Raw genomic sequence first — 20232 nt, forward strand, 5'->3', positions numbered from 1 at the left:
GTTTATCCGAGTCACTAGCCTCAGAAATCGCAGGTTAACAGCAGCTCAAATTAGAGACCAGGTCAATGCCACACAGAGTTCTAGCAGCAGACACATCTCTACAACTGTTAAGAGGAGACTTTGTGCAGCAGGCCTTCATGGTAAAATAGCTGCTAGGAAACCACTGCTAAGGACAGGCAACAAGCAGAAGAGACTTGTTTGGGCTAAAGAACACAAGGAATGGACATTAGACTAGTGGAAATCTGTGCTTTGGTTTGATGAGTCCAAATTTGAGATCTTTTGTTCCAACCACCGTGTCTTTGTGCGACGCAGAAATGGTGAACGGATGGACCCTACATGCCTGGTTCCCATCGTGAAGCATGGAGGGGGAGGTGTGATGGTGTGGGGGTGCTTTGCTGGTGACACTGTTGGGGATTTATTCAAAATTGAAGGCATACTAAACCAGCATGGCTACCACAGCATCTTGCAGCGGCATGCTATTCCATCCGGTTTGCGTTTAGTTGGACCATCATTTATTTTTCAACAGGACAATGACCCCAAACACACCTCCAGGCTGTGTAAGGGCTATTTGACCAAGAAGGAGAGTGATGGGGTGCTACGCTAGATGACCTGGCCTCCACAGTCACCAGACCTGAACCCAATCAAGATGGTTTGGGGTGAGCTGGACCGCAGAGTGAAGGCAAAAGGGCCAACAAGTGCTAAGCATCTCTGGGAATTCCTTCAAGATTGTTGGAAGACCATTTCCATTGACTACCTCTTGAAGCTCATCAAGAGAATGCCAAGAGTGTGCAAAGCAGTCATCAAAGCAAAAGGTGGCTACTTTGAAGAACCTAGAATATAAGACATATTTTCAGTTGTTTCACACTTTTTTTGTTAAGTATATAATTCCACATGTGTTAATTCATAGTTTTGATGCCTTCAGTGTGAATGTACAATTTTCAAAGTCATGAAAATACAGAAAAATCTTTAAATGAGAAGGTGTGTCCAAACTTTTGGTCTGTACTGTAAGTCTATGAGAGCCCGAAGGAGGCCAGAACAAGGCCTCATAGCCTTGCACTAAGAGCTTGTGACCGTTACCTCTAACTTCCGGTCAGTCATAAGTTGCAGTCACAGGATGGCGACACGGGATACGAGCGGTGCCCAGAAGAGCTGAAGTCAGTGGCTGGTGAGTATAATACTAGGGGCAGGGAACTTAGATTAGTAGCACCACTCCAGTGGTGAAATATAAAAAATGCTGGAGTGGTGCTTAAGGGCACAATAGTATGGGGACAGGTTTGCTCTGCTGTTAGCCCCATGGGAACACAAAATATTGTGCTATTTAGCTTATAGCAACTATCAAAGAATTCAGAGGACTCAATAATGTAAGTGTATATGCTGCTAGATGGCAACACATGGGCACATGCCTCAAAAACAAAGACATTTATCGCTATAGCTATTCTTTGATATATTAACAGATATTAGCCAAATGGCACAATATTCAGCCTCTTAACCGGCAGTAAATTACTGGATAGTATAATCTGTGGGAATGGACAAAAGGTGGTCAACAGAATAATAGGCACTCATGGAAAACTGGCCACCAAGTGTATAACATATGTAGAGCAGCATGTTATGTTGAAAGCAGCAATATATTAGAGAAATGTGATGCTATGTGCTTGTGTTATGTTACATTATAACTATCTATTCACATTTTCAGCTGAGGGTGAAGCAGGCTGGTGTGAGCATACAAAGGATTGTTCCTGGTCTGCAGACCATGGGGATTCGACTAGATCAGTATTTCAGCACAGTGCACCCTGAAGTTACCCTGACTATTTCTAATGTCAGAAAGTTCATTAATAGTCAGTTTGTATTTAGGACAAAGAGAGAGATGATGCCTGAGTCTTGGAGGGAGCGCCCAATGCTGGAATTGAGAGGTATTGTTTTTTAACTGATTTATTCCTAATATCTACATGTGTTCCTTAATAAAAGGAAAAAAGTATATAAGAAGTTTTTTTTTCATTTATATTAGGTACATAATGGAAGATAATGCAAGTAATTAAAGGGGTTTACTCACCATTGATCTTCAGGAGTGCATTGTTCCCTTGCCTCCCGATTTTTTGCTTGGCAGGGGGCAGTGAGCGCATGCTTGATTGACCGTTCAGACACATGGCATTGTTACGCCATCGGCCCAAGCTGTTCAATCTTTGATGCTGCAAGCAGAGTAAGCTTTGCCTCTCTAGCATTAGAGGAGCACAGTGGTACTGATGCTGGTCAGATCAAGTGATCCATCCAGCTTCAGAAAAGTGCTTACAAGCTCCATTGGAAACATCCTGTAAATGCTGGACTCCTTGCCTAGGAGACCGGACGCTGCCAGCAACAAAACCAAAAATTCCTCTGTTTTTGAGAACCGAGAGGATTTTTAATAATTCAATTGCAAAGTTGATTTTTCTTTATTTTCTGATGGGGAGAATAACTATTTACATAATTACCGTATATCCAAATGTGTTGGACATTAGTATATTATAATCATTTTTTTTGCTATTATAACAGCTGCAATGCTGCAGGGGACAAATATCTATTGTTCTGCATCACATTCTGCATAAGTTACGTTTTATGTTGTGGTTGATGTAAAGGAGTTTTTCAACTCCTAAAAAATACCGCTGCTAGCTATCCTCAGCATCACTGGGGGACACAGACAGAAAAGGGTCCCTGTGCAAAAACAGTATATGGGCCCTTTGCAGTCCAGTAGCTCATTATAATACACAAGTCCACCTGCTTTGGAGGTGGAATTGTCCCCCTTGCCCCTTGGACCCCTTTGCGGCTTCTCAGCATCATGGGTGAATCAGCAGGAAAAAAGTACTGTTTATTTTGCTTATCACTTTGGAGCTGTTTTTCATTTTTTCACATGTTGGATAGTCTTTTTATCAGTATTATTTGAGATGGTCTCAGCTGATTTATTAGTTTACATATTCCTGGTTCAACAGCTGAAATGCATGTGATTTCTTATCCATTCAGACTGGTGCTGCACTGTCCTTGCAGCCTTTGACATAAATGTGAATGCTATAAGCTTCAAGGTTGGTGATCTTGATCAGCTTCTAGTTTTTGTACTGCACTAATCACAGATATTTATACAGAGCCAGGAATAGGGGAATGTATGCCTGTCAATTCACAGCTTTAAGAGTTATCTCCATGTTCATTATAGAAGTATACCTGGGCCACTTGGTATTCTTCATCCTTCTACTATATGTCATATGGATGGATCTGCTAAGGATTGAGAACCAGTCCACCAAGTCCACAACACTTCCTTATGGGGGTGATACAAAGTTAACACTGAAGCAAAGCCAAAGAAATGAGCCACAACACATTCACACTGTGCCCATTTAACAGACAGAACCTAAGATAAAAACAAAATGAGCAAATACCCTGCAGTAAGTATATAAATAGTAATGGTACATGTAAATATCATAGGGTAACTAGCTGATACTACATTGATCAAAAGAGTGTAAAAGCCACCTCACCTCGACAAGGTGTACCCAATCAGGATGGACTCTAACTCTAGTATCTCACCTCGCTATATTTCAGCAGACCCCATATAGATGGAGGCAGAGCAGGACCCAGACCTGACTGTGTAGCACCTGCCCCTTAAAAGCTATATAGACAAGATGCCTAGCCCAAAATGGGGAACCACACCCCTGTATGTACAAAGTACAAAAAGCTAAAGCAAAACAAAAGAAATGAGTGGGAACACATAGTGGTATAAATGTTATTTATACAGAGCAGGGAATAGAGTGTATTCCTGTCAATTCACAGTTTTATGAGTTATCTGCACATTCATTATGGAAATGTTCTGGAAGGGCAGTGTCCCTCTGGGCCCCTTGATGTTCTTCATCTTTCTAATCTGTCATAGGGATGGATCTGCTAAGGATTGAGAACCAGACCACCAAGTCAAAAACACTTCCTTATGGAGGCGATATAAAGTTAACACCGAGTAATTGAATTTGCAAAAAATGTTGCAATATATGTAGTTCAGCAACCAAATTATGTTTTGTCTTTAGGTCAGATGATATGGATGGAGTCTTTTGAATGCATGCTCTATTTGTGCTCTCCTCTGCTGCGCAACTTGCATGAGTTGGAGGAGAGGCAGATGCACATCTCTGACATAGCACCTCATGATGTCACTCGGGACCTTATTCTACTAAACCAGCAACGATTGGCAGAGATGGAGCTATCTAACCAGCTTGAGAGGAAGAAAGAAGAACTGAGAATACTGTCAAAACATTTAGAAGAAGAGAAAAAAAAGACAGAAGCTTTACTGTATGCCATGCTTCCGAAACATGTGGCCAACCTACTGAAGGAAGGCAAGAGAGTAGAAGCAGGTGAGTTCCTATTTAATAGTATTTCTCCCTTTCTTTGATTCTTTTTACCCAAGTGAAGGGGGGCACAGAGCCGGTTTGCTGTGGGCCGAAACTGAGTTGTCTTTGCCCTGAAACCCCTCTTTTAAACAGGAGTCTGACTTGTGTGTGAGGTACTTGTGTGGGGATCTTTCTTTACTCACTTGTAGTCCTTGTTACCTCCCCATCCATGGGAATGGCTGCAGCTACAGATATGACAGGAGACCATAGGTCTGGTTCAAAAGGTTCGACTTGACCGTGCAATTCTGATACATGCAGTTGTGACACACAGAGTGAGACAAAATCCCCTCCGGATGATGTTTCCTTTGTGCAGTGTACAATCAGTCCTTGACTTCATTCTGCCCTACCTGTTCCTAGCCCAATTTTTCTACTGACCCTAGGGACTTCTTGTCGGACCTAACAGCTTCCCTGAGGCTCACCATCCTTCTCTTCCTCATAGACCTGGCCGACATCTTCCTCACAGGGGAGACAGAGATATGACACCCAACATCTCTTCCGGACCTTAGGCCCAAGACTGCCCCGGCGTCCTCACGAAGCTTGAGATGTATCCACATGCTGTTAGGAGACTGGTACTGACAGAACCCTTTCGCCTCTGCTGCATCCGTTTTCTTAGAACCCATTGACGCTGTCATTTTCTAGCACTTCCTGAGAACTACCCTCACACACCTGTCTCTCCTAGACTCCTGACTCCACTCTCCACTATTCTCCTTCACTCACCAGACTCAACTCTCCTAAACAAATCAGTGCGTCCCCTGTAACTGAACTAACTAACCCCTTCCAACTAGTGGGCTAATCCCAATCTGTTAACTATATACTAACATGTGTGGTGCAAACTATATTCCCATCGTTTGTAGTGGTTTCCCTAGTGGACAGATCTACTGCATTCGCAGGGACAGCCTTGAGGTAGAGCCTCCAGGAAAATCGAGACACAAACCGGCCATAAGGATAGAATGCAACAATTTTTATCACACATACATAAACAGCATACATTTGCAAATAACCCTCTTGTTGCCACAACATCTTCTTCACCCCCATACACAAGTTACTATTCAAAATTTAACAAATAAGGTAAAAGGACAATTCCGTGAGTCACTAGAGCCATACACTACATTTGATCTCCTCATTCTTCTCATTGACTTTGGATCAATTAAAATGTAGGATAGAATCAGCCTGCTGCAACATAACTCTTATCACTGCAGATCTGCAGATCTGGTGCAAAGGAAGAATAACCAAACTAGGGCTAGATAGATAAATGATGAGCCAAAGACATGACTTCATAGGATCGTGCAGGTATTTGTATAGACTCCTGGGACATGTCCAGTCCTCAAAGAGAGAAAGTGAGATGTAATCTGACCTAACAGGGCTACAACTATTTGAAATGATTTTGTTCGTGTAAAAATGTAAACTTGAGACTATGTGGTGTAAGTGAGTGAACGCAGGCTGCCAACCCATATCCATACGCAGCCGGGGCGGCTTGGTAGCATTTGTTCATCTGCACTGACCGGTTTCACCTTTAAAGAAGCGATTACCTTGAGAGCATTATTAGTGATAAAATCCCATAATCCATTCCAGTTTTTGTTTCCTTTGTACTATGTTCCCCAACCTGTGACCTGCAGCTTTTAGGGCATGACATACTCTCTGGTTTACAACTAGAAACTGTAGAAAATGCGCTCCATCATTGTAATATTAAGATTGATAACTGGAATCTAATCCCTCATACAAAAATCCCATAAATATCTGTATTAAGTTTAATATGAGCATACAGACTTCTCCATACATGAACTTCCAATTTTCTATTTTGCAGGTGAATTCAAAGAATGTACAATACTATTTAGTGATGTGGTCACATTCACCAACATTTGTGCTCAGTGCGAACCTATCCAGATTGTCGCCATGTTGAATTCTATGTATCTTCGATTCGACAGATTAACAACCGTGCATGATGTCTATAAGGTAGTAGTTTCAACTGAATATGCATAAAGGGGTTTCTAATGTTAGAAAAGTTGACCCCAAAAGTTTCCTGTACTGCAAATTAGCAAAGATAGGTAATACTCTCTCTACCCGCTGCTGCACCAGCTCTCTGCAACTGCTGTGTTTTGGCTGCAGCGGTAATGTCATGTCGACAGCTCACATCACTGCTGCAGCCAATCACCAAGCTCAATGGCTTGTGGCATATAGAGCAGTAGAACTGCTGAGCATAGAGATTGGCTGCAGTGGTGATGGGAGCTGTCGACATGACGTTACCACAGCAGCCAAATCACAGAGACTACAGCAGTGCCGAAGAGCTGGCGCTGGAGCAGTGGCGGGTGAGTATTATCTGTCTTTGTTACTTTACAGTACAGGAATAATTTGGGGTCTACTATTACAAAAGTGGAAAAACCCCTTAATTTCTCATTCAGTTACCCTCACTTTAAAATTGTAAATAAATACCCTATTTTCTGTTTCCCTTTATAATAAAGGTGGAGACTATTGGCGACGCATACATGGTTGTGGGCGGTGTACCAGTTCCTGTTTCTACACATGCAGAAAGAGTTGCAAATTTTGCTTTAGGAATGATACTTATGGCAAGAGAAGTAAAGAATCCAGTCACTGGAAATCCTATCCAGGTAAACTTTTTGCTCTTAGTTTTGGATTACATTAAAAAAAAAAAAAAAATAAGCTGAAACAGCTAATTTTCTGGAATACAGGATAATATGAATGAGATGCAGCGCTGACAGAAGAGTCCGGCTGACTCGCCTATTTACAAAAGTAGCAAAAAGTTACAGTTACTTTCAAATGATTCCCATGTAGCTGTGACACAAACCTTTCTTTCTGTACCAGCATCATTTAGAGCAAGCATAGCTACGAGTAATGACTAGAATGAATATTGAATTCTGCTGGTTTAAAGGGGTTTTCCAGGATTACAATATTGATTCTTGCTAGATTATCACATTTTAGGTTATGCAGTTTTGAAAAAAAAAAACGACTATGGGGCTATCTTATTACGATGCATGAATATATGAAGGGACAGTACAGAGATCTTCCTAATGTTCTTTTTACATGCCGGCCTGACGAGATGACGCGGGGGCATCCACTATGTCAAGAGGAAAGGTTTAATCATCGCGAAGTCTAAATACACTGGCACCTGTCCGGCAGCTATTAAACTACATTCATGACCAAAAGTATGGGCACCCTTGAAATTGTTCCAGAAAATTAAGTATTACTCACAAAAAATTATTGCAATTACATATGTTTTGTTATATACATGTTTATATCCTTTGTGTGCATTGGAACAACACAAAAAAACTGTTAGAACCTTGCTCTTAGGTTTTTTCCTTTGCTGGTCACATGACCTTGTTGGCCTATTTAATCCTGCTCCGCCCTTCTGGCTTTGCTGGACTTCATTGTATAACTACTTTCTAGCTAGCCTGTGCTCTGTATCTAACTCTGTTAGTTTGCTTGGTCTACGGACCTCTATGTTCTATATATTTTGTTTGTTCGTCTGTCTGCTACTATTTCTGTTAGGAGGTGTCCCATTTTCCTCCCAGTCCTTAGTACTTGTAGGGATTCCTTCCCCACATCTATAGGTCTCCGTACAGACTAGCTTAGGACTTTAGCAGGTCTGATCGCTGGATCAGGTTCCCTGTTACATCGTAGGGATTAAGCTGAGTTCTATCGTAGGGACAGATCTCCTCTCTATCCTTAGCTCTGGTAGCAGAACATAACAGTAAGTCCAGCCTGTAAATTCTCTAAGGAAAGATTTTTCTGTTCCATCATGGTGTCGGTTCAGGATTTGGCTCATCGCCTGCAGGGACTCTCTCTGGAGGTGGCCGAGCTCCGTCAGCACGTGAGTAACTGTCCTGGAGCACATTTCTTGGAGCCTAAGGTATGTTTGCCGGATTTATTTTTTGGTGAACACCGAGAATTTTTTTCATTTAAAAATGCTTGCTTATTGTATTTTCGTTTGAGACCCAAGTCCTCTGGGGATGAATCCCAGCGCATAGGGTTCATAATGTCACTTTTGCGCAAAGAGCCTCAGGAGTGGGCCTTTTCTTTGCAACCTAGTGATACATGCTTCAGATCAGTGGATAGTTTTTTTTCTGCTTTGGGACTATTATATGATGATCCTGACCGTGTCGCATCAGCTGAGACTGAGTTGAGACGTTTGAAACAGGGATCAGGTAATGTGGAAAAATATTGTACTCATTTCCGTCGTTGGTCTACTCAAACAGGGTGGAACGATTCTGCTCTGAAAAGTCTATTTCTTGCTGGGCTCAATGAAAGGGTTAAAGACCTGCTAATTGCTTATCCTACACCTGAAGATTTGCAACAGGCTATGCAATTAGCTATACGGGTGGATAGGAGACTGCGTGCAAGGGTTAATGAGAGCAAATCCTCTGCTATGTCAGTTTCTGGTTATGAGAATGTGTGTACTAACAGTGGTGAACTGATGGAGATTGGATCGGTGGCACCTCGCTCTCAAGAAAAAGACCGTAGATTTTCTGAAGGCTTGTGTTTCTATTGCGGAAAATCTGGTCATTTGATTAAAGGCTGTGAGCTTCGTATGAAGAAAGAAAAAAAAATGGTCAGTCATGCCCGTATTGCCTGTTTAAATTCCAAGGGTGTATTTTTAGCTGCTTCCACAATTGCTCAGGAAAAATTAATGGAATTTCGGGTGTTTATTGATTGTGGGTCTACTCTGAATGTAATTGATGGGGGATTCTTGGAAAGACTCAATTTAAAACCCGAACCTTTATCATCCCCCATTGCTGTGGTTTCTGTGGATGGTTCCCCTTTGAAGAATATTACTCTCAAGGTCTGTGAATTTCCTCTCACTATTAATGGTGTTCACCATGAGAAATTGGATTTGGTAGTTTTGAATAACTTGCCTTCTCCAGTAATATTGGGATTGCCCTGGTTAAAATTTCACAATCCTGTACTGGATTGGTCTACCAGTGAAATTAAATCCTGGAGCCATAAATGTTATGACAAGTGTTGTAACGGGCGTATTGCAGCTTTGGATAGGGGAGAATTGCCTGTTCCTATTCAGGATTTTTGGAGGGTTTTTTCTGAGAAGGAATCGCAGGTTTTGCCTCCCCATAGAGACTATGATTGTTCTATTGAATTTGTCCCTGGAGCGACTCTTCCTAAAAGTCGTTTATTTAACCTTACTATTCCTGAGAGGAAGGCTTTGGAGGAATACATACAGACAAGTTTGGCCGCCGGTCACATTAGGCCCTCTAAGTCTCCTGTGGCGGTTGGATTTTTTTTTTGTAAAAAAAAAGGACGGCGGTTTACGTCCTTGTCTGGATTTTCGTGAGATTAACAAAATTACTGTACGCAATCCTTACCCACTGCCATTGATTCCTGATCTGTTTAACCAGTTAATGGGGGCCAAGTGGTTCTCTAAAATTGACCTTAAGGGGGCATACAATCTGTTGCGCATGAAGGAGGGTGACGAATGGAAGACTGCTTTTAACACTCCTGTGGGTCATTTTGAGAATCTGGTTATGCCTTTTGGTCTTACTAATGCTCCTGCATTTTTTTCAGAATCTTATTAATGACATCCTTAGACCTTTGATCGGCAAAAATGTGGTTGTGTATTTGGATGACATTTTGATTTATTCGCCGGATCTGGAGTCTCATTGGCGGAGCGTACGTGAGATATTACAGTTATTAATGGACAATTCGCTTTTTGCTAAGCTGGAGAAATGTGAGTTCGCTGTACAGAGAATTCGTTTTTTGGGTTACATTATCTCCAGCGAAGGTTTTGAGATGGACCCGGTTAAAGTTCAAGCTGTATAGGAATGGCCTAGGCCTATTGGTTTGAAATCGATACAGAGATTTTTAGGTTTCGCCAATTATTACAGAAAATTCATAAAAAAATTTTCTAGTATTGTCAAACCTCTGACCGATCTCACCAGGAAAGGTGCTGATGCGGTTCAGTGGTCTTCTGAGGCCATTGAAGCTTTTGTGTATCTCAAGGAGAGGTTCACCTCTGCTCCCATCCTTATGCAGCCTGATGTGACTAAGCCATTTTTGGTTGAGGTTGATGCTTCCTCTGTGGGGGTTGGCGCAGTATTGTCTCAGGATAACGGGGATGGATTACATCCCTGTGCCTTTTTTTCAAAAAAATTTTCGGAGACTGAACTGAATTACGATATTGGTAATCGGGAATTATTGGCTATTAAACTCGCATTTGAACACTGGCGCCACTTCTTGGAAGGTGCGGAATTTCCCGTTCAGGTTCTTACGGATCATAAAAATCTGATATATCTTGATGCTGCCAAGCGCCTGAATGCCCGTCAGGCTAGGTGGGCACTGTTTTTCTCGCGGTTTAATTTCTCCGTTACTTACATCCCTGGTACTAAGAATGTTAAGGCGGATGCCTTGTCTCGCAGTTTTTCTCCCATAGTCGGTGCTGAGAAAGAGGAGAACATTTTACAAGAAGGTGTTGTGATAGCTGCTTTGGACTCCGTTTTGGAAGATGAGATTCTTAAAGCACAGGAGAATGCCCCATCTAACACTCCTCATGGGAGGTTGTTTGTGCCTGGGACCTTTAGGAGAGATTTGTTTGTTGAGTGTCACGAATCTCGGTTGGCAGGTCATCCCGGAATCTCTGAGACCAAGAGACTGGTGGGTCGCAGTTTTTGGTGGCCTAGATGGCAGAAGGAAGTCATTAAGTGGGTGCGTCAATGTACTATATGTGCTAGATCTAAGTCCTCACATACTCCTGCTGCGGGGTTGCTTTGTCCTTTGGAGGTTCCCAGTGCTCCTTGGACACATTTGGCTATGGACTTTATAACTGACCTTCCCCCCTCTGAGGGTTTTACTGTCATCTGGGTGGTCGTGGACCGTTTTAGCAAGATGTGTCACTTGGTTCCCTTCGTCAAACTGCCCTGCGCTAAAACTCTCGCTAAGGCCTTTGTCAAGGAAATTGTCAGACTTCATGGCGTTCCTACTGACATTGTTTCTGATAGGGGTCCTCAGTTCGTGGCTCGTTTTTGGCGTGCCTTTTGTGACAGGTTGGGAGTTCATTTGTCGTTCTCGTCCGGATATCATCCTGAATCTAATGGCCAGACAGAAAGGAAAAACCAGGATGTTGAGCAGTTCTTGCGTTGTTTTGTGGCAGACAATCAAGAGGGGTGGTCTGAGTTTCTGCCACTTGCTGAATTTGCTCTGAACAATCATACATCTTCTTCTGCTGGTTGTTCGCCTTTTTTTTGTTGTTCTGGGAGACATCCGTCGTTTGGGTCGTTCTCCAAGTTGGGGTCTGCCGTGCCTGAGGAGGAGAATTTTTCCGGTGATTTGGAGAGAGTTTGGACGGATGTGCGTGGTAATCTTCAGGAGGCCAACAGAAAATCTAAAGACTACTTTGATAGGAAACGACAGGAGGTTTTGTTCGCTGTTGGTGACATGGTTTGGTTGTCCTCTAGGAATCTGCGGTTGAGGATTCCTTCTAAGAAATTGGGTCCCAAGTTTGTAGGGCCCTTTAAGGTGCTTCAGGTTGTCAACCAATCTGCTGTTAGGTTGGAGGTTCCTACCTCCTGGAGAATTACTCCGGTATTTCATGTCTCTCTGTTAAAAAAAGCTGTTGTGTCGGATGGTGACGCCTCTCCCTCTGTTCCTCCGGTGGTGGAGGACGGGGAATATGAAATTTCTCGCATCCTTAACTCTAGACGGTATAGAGGTAGTTTGCAGTATCTTGTGGCCTGGAAAGGTTTCGGACCCGAGGATAACTCTTGGGTGAGGTCAGATGATGTTTCCGCGTCCAGACTTATCAGAGCGTTTCACAGGAGATTTCCTGATAAGCCTGGTCCTAGGGGATCCGGAGGATCCTCTTAGAAGGGGGGGTACTGTTAGAACCTTGCTCTTAGGTTTTTTCCTTTGCTGGTCACATGACCTTGTTGGCCTATTTAATCCTGCTCCGCCCTTCTGGCTTTGCTGGACTTCATTGTATAACTACTTTCTAGCTAGCCTGTGCTCTGTATCTAACTCTGTTAGTTTGCTTGGTCTACGGACCTCTATGTTCTATATATTTTGTTTGTTCGTCTGTCTGCTACTATTTCTGTTAGGAGGTGTCCCATTTTCCTCCCAGTCCTTAGTACTTGTAGGGATTCCTTCCCCACATCTATAGGTCTCCATACAGACTAGCTTAGGACTTTAGCAAGTCTGATCGCTGGATCAGGTTCCCTGTTACATCGTAGGGATTAAGCTGAGTTCTATCGTAGGGACAGATCTCCTCTCTTTCCTTAGCTCTGGTAGCAGAACATAACAAAAACAGACCAAAAAAGGCAAATTGGCCATCATTTCATACGAAACCCCAAAAATGGGCCGGACAAAATTGTTGGCATCCTCAACTTAATATTTGCTTGCACACCCTTTGGAATAAATAACTGCGATTTTTAACCACTCTTCTTTTGCAAACTGCTCCAGGTTTCTCATATTTGAAGGGTAACTTCTCCCAACAGCAATTTTAAGATCTCTCCACGTGTGTTCAATGGGATTTAGACCCAGACTCATTGCTGGTCACTTCAGAACTCTCCAGTGCTTTGTATCCATCCATTTCTGGGTGCTTCTTTAAGTATGTTTGGGGTCATTGTCCTGCTGGAAGACCCATGACCTGGGACACAAACCCAGCTTTCTGACATTGAGCACTACATTGCAACCCAAAATTCTTTGGTAATGTTCAGACTTCATGATGCCTTGCACACAGTCAAGGCACCCGGTGCTAGAGGTAGCAAAACAGCCCCAAAACATCTTTGAACCTCCACCATATTTGACTGTAGGTGCTGTGTTCTTTTCTTTGTAAGCCTCATTTTGTTTTTGGTAAACAGTAGAATGATGTGCTTTTCAAGAAAGCTCTATCTTGGTCTCATCTGTCCACAAGAAACTTACCCAGAAGGATTTTGGCTTACTCACGTACATTTTGGCAAACTGCAGTCTAGCTTTTTATGTCTCTGTGTCAGCAGTTGGGTCCTCCTTGGTCTCATGTCATAGCGTTTCATTTCATTCAAATGTTGACAGAGAGTTCAAGCTGACACTGATGAACCCTGAGCCTGCAGGACAGCTTGAATTTCTTTGGAACTTGATTGGGACTGCTTTTCCACCATCCATACTATTTTACGTTGCAACCTTCCATCAATTTTTGTCTGCCGTCCACTTTCAGGGAGATTAGCTACAGTGCCATGGGTTGCAAACCTTCTTGATTATGTTGTGATCCATGGACAAAGGAACATCAAGATCTCTGGAGATTGACTTGTAACCTTGAGATTGTTTATATTTTTAAACAATTTTGATTCTCAAGTCCTCTGACAGTTCTCTTCTTTTTCTGTTCTCCATGCTTAGCATGGCACACACAGACATATAATGCAAAGATTGAATCACATTCTCTCTTGTTTATCTGGTTTTAGGTGTGATTTTCATTTTGCCCACACCTGCTACTTGCCACAGGTGAGTTTGAACAAGCATTAAATGCTTGAAGCAAAGTTGTTTACCCACAATTTTGGAAAGGTGCCAACAATTTAGTTAGGCCCATTTTGGGGGTTTTGTATGAAATTATGTCCAATTTGCCTTTTCTTCCTCTGTTTCTTTGTGTTGTTCCAATAAATAAACATGTGTATAACAAAACATGTAATTGAAATCATTTTCTGGGAAAAATATTTCATTACCTGGAACAATTTCAAAGGCGCCAACACTTTTGCCTTGACTGTATGTGTTTCTCAGAGTTAAATATATATATGGAAGCGATCAAACAGCCAGTGTCTGATATACAGTACAGACCAAAAGTTTGTACACACCTTCTCATTTAAAGATTTTTCTGTGTTTTCATGACTATGAAAATTGTACATTCACACTGAAGGCATCAAAACTATGAATTAACACATGTGGAATTATATACTTAACAAAAAAGCGTGAAACAACTGAAAATATGTCTTATATTCTAGGTTCTTCAAAGTAGCCACCTTTTGCTTTGATGACTGCTTTGCACACTCTTGGCATTCTCTTGATGAGCTTCAAGAGGTAGTCACCGGAAATGGTTTTCACTTCACAGGTGTGCCCTGTCAGGTTTAATAAGTGGGATTTCTTGCCTTATAAATGGGGTTGGGACCATCAGTTGTGTTGTGCAGAAGTCTGGTGGATACACAGCTGATAGTCCTATTGAATAGACTGTTAGAATTTGTATTATGGCAAGAAAAAAGCAGCTAAGTAATGAAAAACGAGTGGCCATCATTACTTTAAGAAATGAAGGTCAGTCAGTGCGAAAAATTGGAAAAACTTTGAAAGTGTCCCCAAGTGCAGTTGCAAAGACCATCAAGCGCTGCAAAGAAACTGGCTCACATGAAGACCACCCCAGGAAAGGAAGACCAAGAGTCACCTCTGCTTCTGAGGATAAGTTTATCCGAGTCACCAGCCTCAGAAATCGCAGGTTAACCGCAGCTCAAATTAGAGACCAGGTCAATGCCACACAGAGTTCTAGCAGCAGACACATCTCTACAACAACTGTTAAGAGGAGACTTTGTGCAGCAGGCCTTCATGGTAAAATAGCTGCTAGGAAACCACTGCTAAGGACAGGCAACAAGCAGAAGAGACTTGTTTGGGCTAAAGAACACAAGGAATGGACATTACACCAGTGGAAATCTGTGCTTTGGTCTGATGAGTCCAAATTTGAGATCTTTGGTTCCAACCACCGTGTCTTTGTGTGCCGCAGAAAAGGTGAACGGATGGACTCTACATGCCTGGTTCCCACTGTGAAGCATGGAGGAGGAGGTGTGATGGTGTGGGGGTGCTTTGCTGGTGACACTGTTGAGGATTTATTCAAAATTGAAAGCATACTGAACCAGCATGGCTACCACAGCATCTTGCAGCGGCATGCTATTCCATCCGGTTTTCGTTTAGTTGAACCATCATTTATTTTTCAACAGGACAATGACCCCAAACACACCTCCAGGCTGTGTAAGGGCTATTTAACCAAGAAGGAGAGTGATGGGGTGCTACGTCAGATGACCTCGCCTCCACAGTTACCCGACCTGAACCCAATCGAGATGGTTTGGGGTGAGCCGGACCGCAGAGTGAAGGCAAAAGGGCCAACAAGTGCTAAGCATCTCTGGGAACTCCTTCAAGATTGTTGGAAGACCATTTCCGGTGACTACCTCTTGAAACTCATCAAGAGAATGCCAAGAGTGTGCAAAGCAGTCATCAAAGCAAAAGGTGGCTACTTTGAAGAACCTAGAATATAAGACATATTTTCAGTTGTTTCACACTTTTTTGTTAAGTATATAATTCCACATGTGTTAATTCATAGTTTTGATGCCTTCAGTGTGAATGTACAATTTTCATAGTCATGAAAATACAGAAAAATCTTTAAATGAGAAGGTGTGTCCAAACTTTTGGTCTGTACTGTATACTGCCCGTGGATCAGGCAACATGTATCAGCTGTCAGGTTCCCTTTAAAGCTTTAGGTGTTTCTCTGAAAATAGAAAAATAAAGAAATAAAGAAAATGTTATTATAAAGAAATTCCTAAAGATCTTGAATTAGCAAGTAAAGCTTGTTTTTTCTAGGGAAATCACTACAGTATATTATAGTAGCAGAGTCTTGTTACACTGACAGAAACCTGTCCTAGAATGTGAACACAGGCAGTAGGAGGCTGCGCTGCTGTGACCCTATGCCACTTACTGTCAAGCTATATCCAAGTCACAGCAGCGCAGCATAGTCCTGCATATGCTCATCAGCACCTGTCTACTGACAATCTTGGAAAGATTTTTGTCAATGTAATAAGACGGCTGTCATTAAAATTGACTATAATGATTGCTTTCCTAGACAAAACAAATGCTATTTGCTAATAAAGATCATTTATATTCTCGTCTTATTTATTTTCTATTACTGGACTATCCATTTAAAGGAACCTGTCACATTGGATAATGCTATTAACCTGCAGATACACAAGTGGTCAAAATTGTTGGTACCCCTCGTTTAATGAAAGAAAAACCCACAATGGTCACAGAAATAACTTGAATCTGCCAAAAGTAATAATAAATTCAAAATCTATGAAAATGAACAAATGAAAGTCAGACATTGCTTTTCAACCCTGCTTCCACAGAATTTAAAAATAAATTACACTCTTGAAATAGGCCTGGACAGAAATGATGGTACTCCTGAAAATAATGTCACAAAAGGGACATGTTAAATCAAGTTGTGTCCACTAATTAGCATCACAGGTGTCTCCAATCTTGTAATCAGTCAGTGGGCCTGTATACAGGGCTACAGATACTCACTGAACTGTTTGGTGACATGGTGTATACCACACTCAACATGGACCAGAGGAAGCAAAGGAAAGAGTTGTCTCAGGCGATTAGAAAGAAAATTATAGACAAGCATGTTAAAGGTAAAGGTTATAAGACCATCTCCAAGCAGCTTGATGTTCCTGTGACTACAGTTGCACATATTATTCAGAAATTTAAGATCCATGGGACTGTAGCCAACCTCCCTGGACGTTGCCGCAGGAGGAAAATTGATGACAAATCAAAGAGACGCATAATGCGAATGGTAACAAAAGAGCCCAGGATAACTTCTAAAGAGATTAAAGGTGAACTTCAAGCTCAAGGAACATCAGTGTCAGATCGCACCATCCGTCGTTGTTTGATCCAAAGTGGACTTCATGGGAGACGACCAAGGAGAACACCATTGTTGAAAAAAAATCATAAAAAAGCCAGACTGGAATTTGCCAAACTACATGTTGACAAGCCACAAAGCTTCAGAGAGAATGTCCAATGGACAGATGAGACAAAAATGGAAGTTTTTGGCAAGGCACATCAGCTCTATGTTCATAGATAGAAAAATGTGTAGCGTCGGCGTCCCTGCCCCCTGCTAGGCAGGGACGCTGTTCCCCTCACCTCTCCGCTCCGAGCCCGGCATCTTCCTCCCGCTCTGCTGGCAGCGCGCGCTGCTTCCCGGCCACTGTGCTTAGGGCGAGCGCTCCCCCTCTCTTAAAGGGGCCGCGCGCGCCGTCCTAAGGAGTCCCCGGCCAATGGCCGGAGGACCTCACCATATATAAGGCACCTCCTCCAAAATGGAGGTGCCCGAGCAATGTTGTTGCATAGCCTATCACTCTGCTTCAGCCCTCAGGTCCTGTTACCAGATACCTGCCAGCTACCTGCCCGTTACCTGCCAGATTCCTGCTTGATACCTGCCTGATACTTGTCTATCTGCTTACATTCCTGCGGTCCAACAGTCTGCCTACCAGCCCTGCCAGTCTGTCTATGGATCTGTTTGCCCGCTCACCTGGGAGCGCTCATCTGCTACCTGCCTGCTAGCCTACCTGGAGGCTCTGCCGTCACGTGCTGTGACCACCTGCCTGTCCAAAGACTCTTACCCGCTCATCTGGGAGCGTCCGCCTGCTACCTGCCTGCTAGCCTACCTGGAGGCTCTGCCGTCACGTGCTGTGACCACCTGCCTGTCCAGAGACTCTTACCCGCTCACCTGGGAGCGTCCGCCTGCTACCTGCCTGCTAGCCTACCTGGAGGCTCTGCCGTCACGTGCTGTGACCACCTGCCTGTCCAGAGACTCTTACCCGCTCACCTGGGAGCGTCCGCCTGTTACCTGCCTGCTAGCCTACCTGGAGGCTCTGCCGTCATGTGCTGTGACCACCTGCCTGTCCTGAGACTCTTACCCGCTCACCTGGGAGCGTCCGCCTGCTACCTGCCTGCTAGCCTACCTGGAGGCTCTGCCGTTACCTGCTGTGACCACCTGCCTGTCCAGAGACTCTTGCCCGCTCACCTGGAAGCGTCCACCTGCTACCTGCCTGCTAGCCTATCTGGAGGCTTAGCCGTCACTTGCTGTGACCACTCGCCTGTCAAGAGACTGTCCCCGTCACTTGCCGTGACCTCCTGCCCTTCTACCCAGAGACTGTCCCCGTCACTTGCCGTGACCTCCTGCCCTTCTACCCAGAGACTGTCCCCGTCACTTGCCGTGACTACCTGCCCGCCTACCCTGGGAGCCACCCGCTTCCTTACAAGGACTGCCCCTTTGTATCGTTGCTCAGAGGTTCCACCTCCCAGACCCGTTACAAAATGAAGCATATCAAGAAAAAAACACTGTCCCTACTGTGAAACAGAGGAGGCTCTGTAATGTTCTGGGGCTGCTTTGCTGCATCTGGTACAGGGTGTCTTGAATCTGTGCAGGGTACAATGAAATCTCAAGACTATCAAGGTATTCTAGAGAGAAATGTGCTGCCCAGTGTCAGAAAGCTTGGTCTCAGTCACAGGTCATGGGTCTTGCAACAGGATAATTACCCAAAAGACACAGCTAAAAACAACCAAGAATGGCTCAGAGGAAAACATTGGACTATTCTGAAGTGGCCTTCTATGAGCACTGACCTAAATCCTATTGAGCATCTTTGGAAAGAGCTGAAACATGCCATCTGGAAAAGGCAACCTTCAAACACGAGACAACTGGAGCAGTTTGCTCATGAAGAGTGGGCCAAAATACCTGTCGAGAGGTGCAGAAGTCTCATTGACAGTTACAGGAATCGTTTGATTGTAGTGATTGCCTCAAAAGGTTGTTCAACAAAATATTAAGTTAAGAGTACCATAATTTCTGTCCAGGCCTATTTCATGAGTTTAATTTTTTTTAAAAATTCTGTGGAAGCAGGGTTGAAAAGCAATGGCTGACTTTCATTTGTTAATTTCCATAGATTTTTAATTTTTTTTTACTTTTGTCAGATTCAAGTTATTTCTGTGACCATTGTGGGTTTTTCTTTCATTAAACGAGGGGTACCAACAATTTTGACCACTTGTGTATATAGTTAATCTGCAGTTACTATTATTACGATAGTGCTGTACTGAAAGTGCAACAATCGGGAGAAAATTAACTTTTTTTCCTCCCAGGAGCTGCCGGCTTTCAGTCATATAGGTGTGCTGATGTCGATACATTCACCATACTGTACTGAGAAAGTCAACTGTAAGCATGCCCCTTCACTTTGACAGCCAGCTCAGCAGTGCATCAATTTCAGAGTCATGTGTCAGTCTCATTGCCAGGGCATGCTTACAGCTGCCATTCACTGTGTACTGTGCAGTGACTGTAGCCGCATTGACTCGCCTTTATGACTGAAAGCAAAAAGGAATGAATTGAATTTTCTCCTTGGTGCTGCACTTTCACTACTGCTGCCCGGCATCTCCATAACGCTCTTAACCTCCAAATTAACCCTATATCTACTGGTTAATAGCCTTATCTGACGTGACAGGTTCCCTTCAAATTCAGATTGTCCATCCTTCGCATAGGCCATCACGATTTGATCCTGACTCTCACGACCCCTGCCATTTAGCTCAATGAAGTGTCTGCAGTGCTACTGTGAATGGCACGTCCCCTTCATTGCTTACAAATGTCAAAATGTCATCATATCCAACTTGCATTCAGCTGTTCCGGGCATTTTATCCCTCATCAGTGAAAACTATCGCTCTGAAATAGGGGTTGTGTAGCAACTAAGAAATATACTCTTTGGCCTCAATTCGTCACTTGTGATTTATCAGTCACTTTTCTTTTTTTTGTCTCAAGGCATGTACTGACCTACTTTCCCCCAAAGGTTAAAATGGCATATGCGGTTCATGAATTTGACCCAAAATCAAAAATGCTTTTTGACTTTTTCTGTAACCAGTTTTTTGAGATTTTATAGAGCCAAAAGTCACAAGTCCTTTAAAAAGTTGTGCATATGTCTAGGGCCTCCTTTACATGTACAGTACATGTTTCGGGTATGTGTGGCATCCGTTTTTTCACAGATACCACAAGTGCCCATCATAACCTAGGGTGGTCTTCACATGTCCATGTTTTCACACAGATGGTGTGTCCGTGTGAACCACGTCTGTTTTT

At 43.2% G+C, this 20232-nt stretch overlaps 1 protein-coding gene across 1 annotated transcript in view; it reads left to right on the forward strand.

Annotated features, from left to right (window-relative positions):
* Window positions 1-20232, forward strand: part of LOC141259151 (guanylate cyclase soluble subunit beta-2-like) — a 168902-nt gene that overhangs the window by 136905 nt on the left and 11765 nt on the right. Inside the window, exons 9-12 of the mRNA XM_073674688.1 lie at window positions 1694-1910; window positions 4032-4352; window positions 6193-6341; window positions 6848-6994. Coding sequence (XP_073530789.1) covers window positions 1694-1910; window positions 4032-4352; window positions 6193-6341; window positions 6848-6994 — 834 coding nt within the window. The remainder of the gene's footprint in view (window positions 1-1693; window positions 1911-4031; window positions 4353-6192; window positions 6342-6847; window positions 6995-20232) is intronic.

The sequence above is a fragment of the Phyllobates terribilis genome, unplaced genomic scaffold (assembly GCF_046119375.1).
Source record: "Phyllobates terribilis strain yellow unplaced genomic scaffold, ASM4611937v1 Scaffold_3__8_contigs__length_932513732, whole genome shotgun sequence".
NCBI lineage: Eukaryota > Metazoa > Chordata > Amphibia > Anura > Dendrobatidae > Phyllobates > Phyllobates terribilis.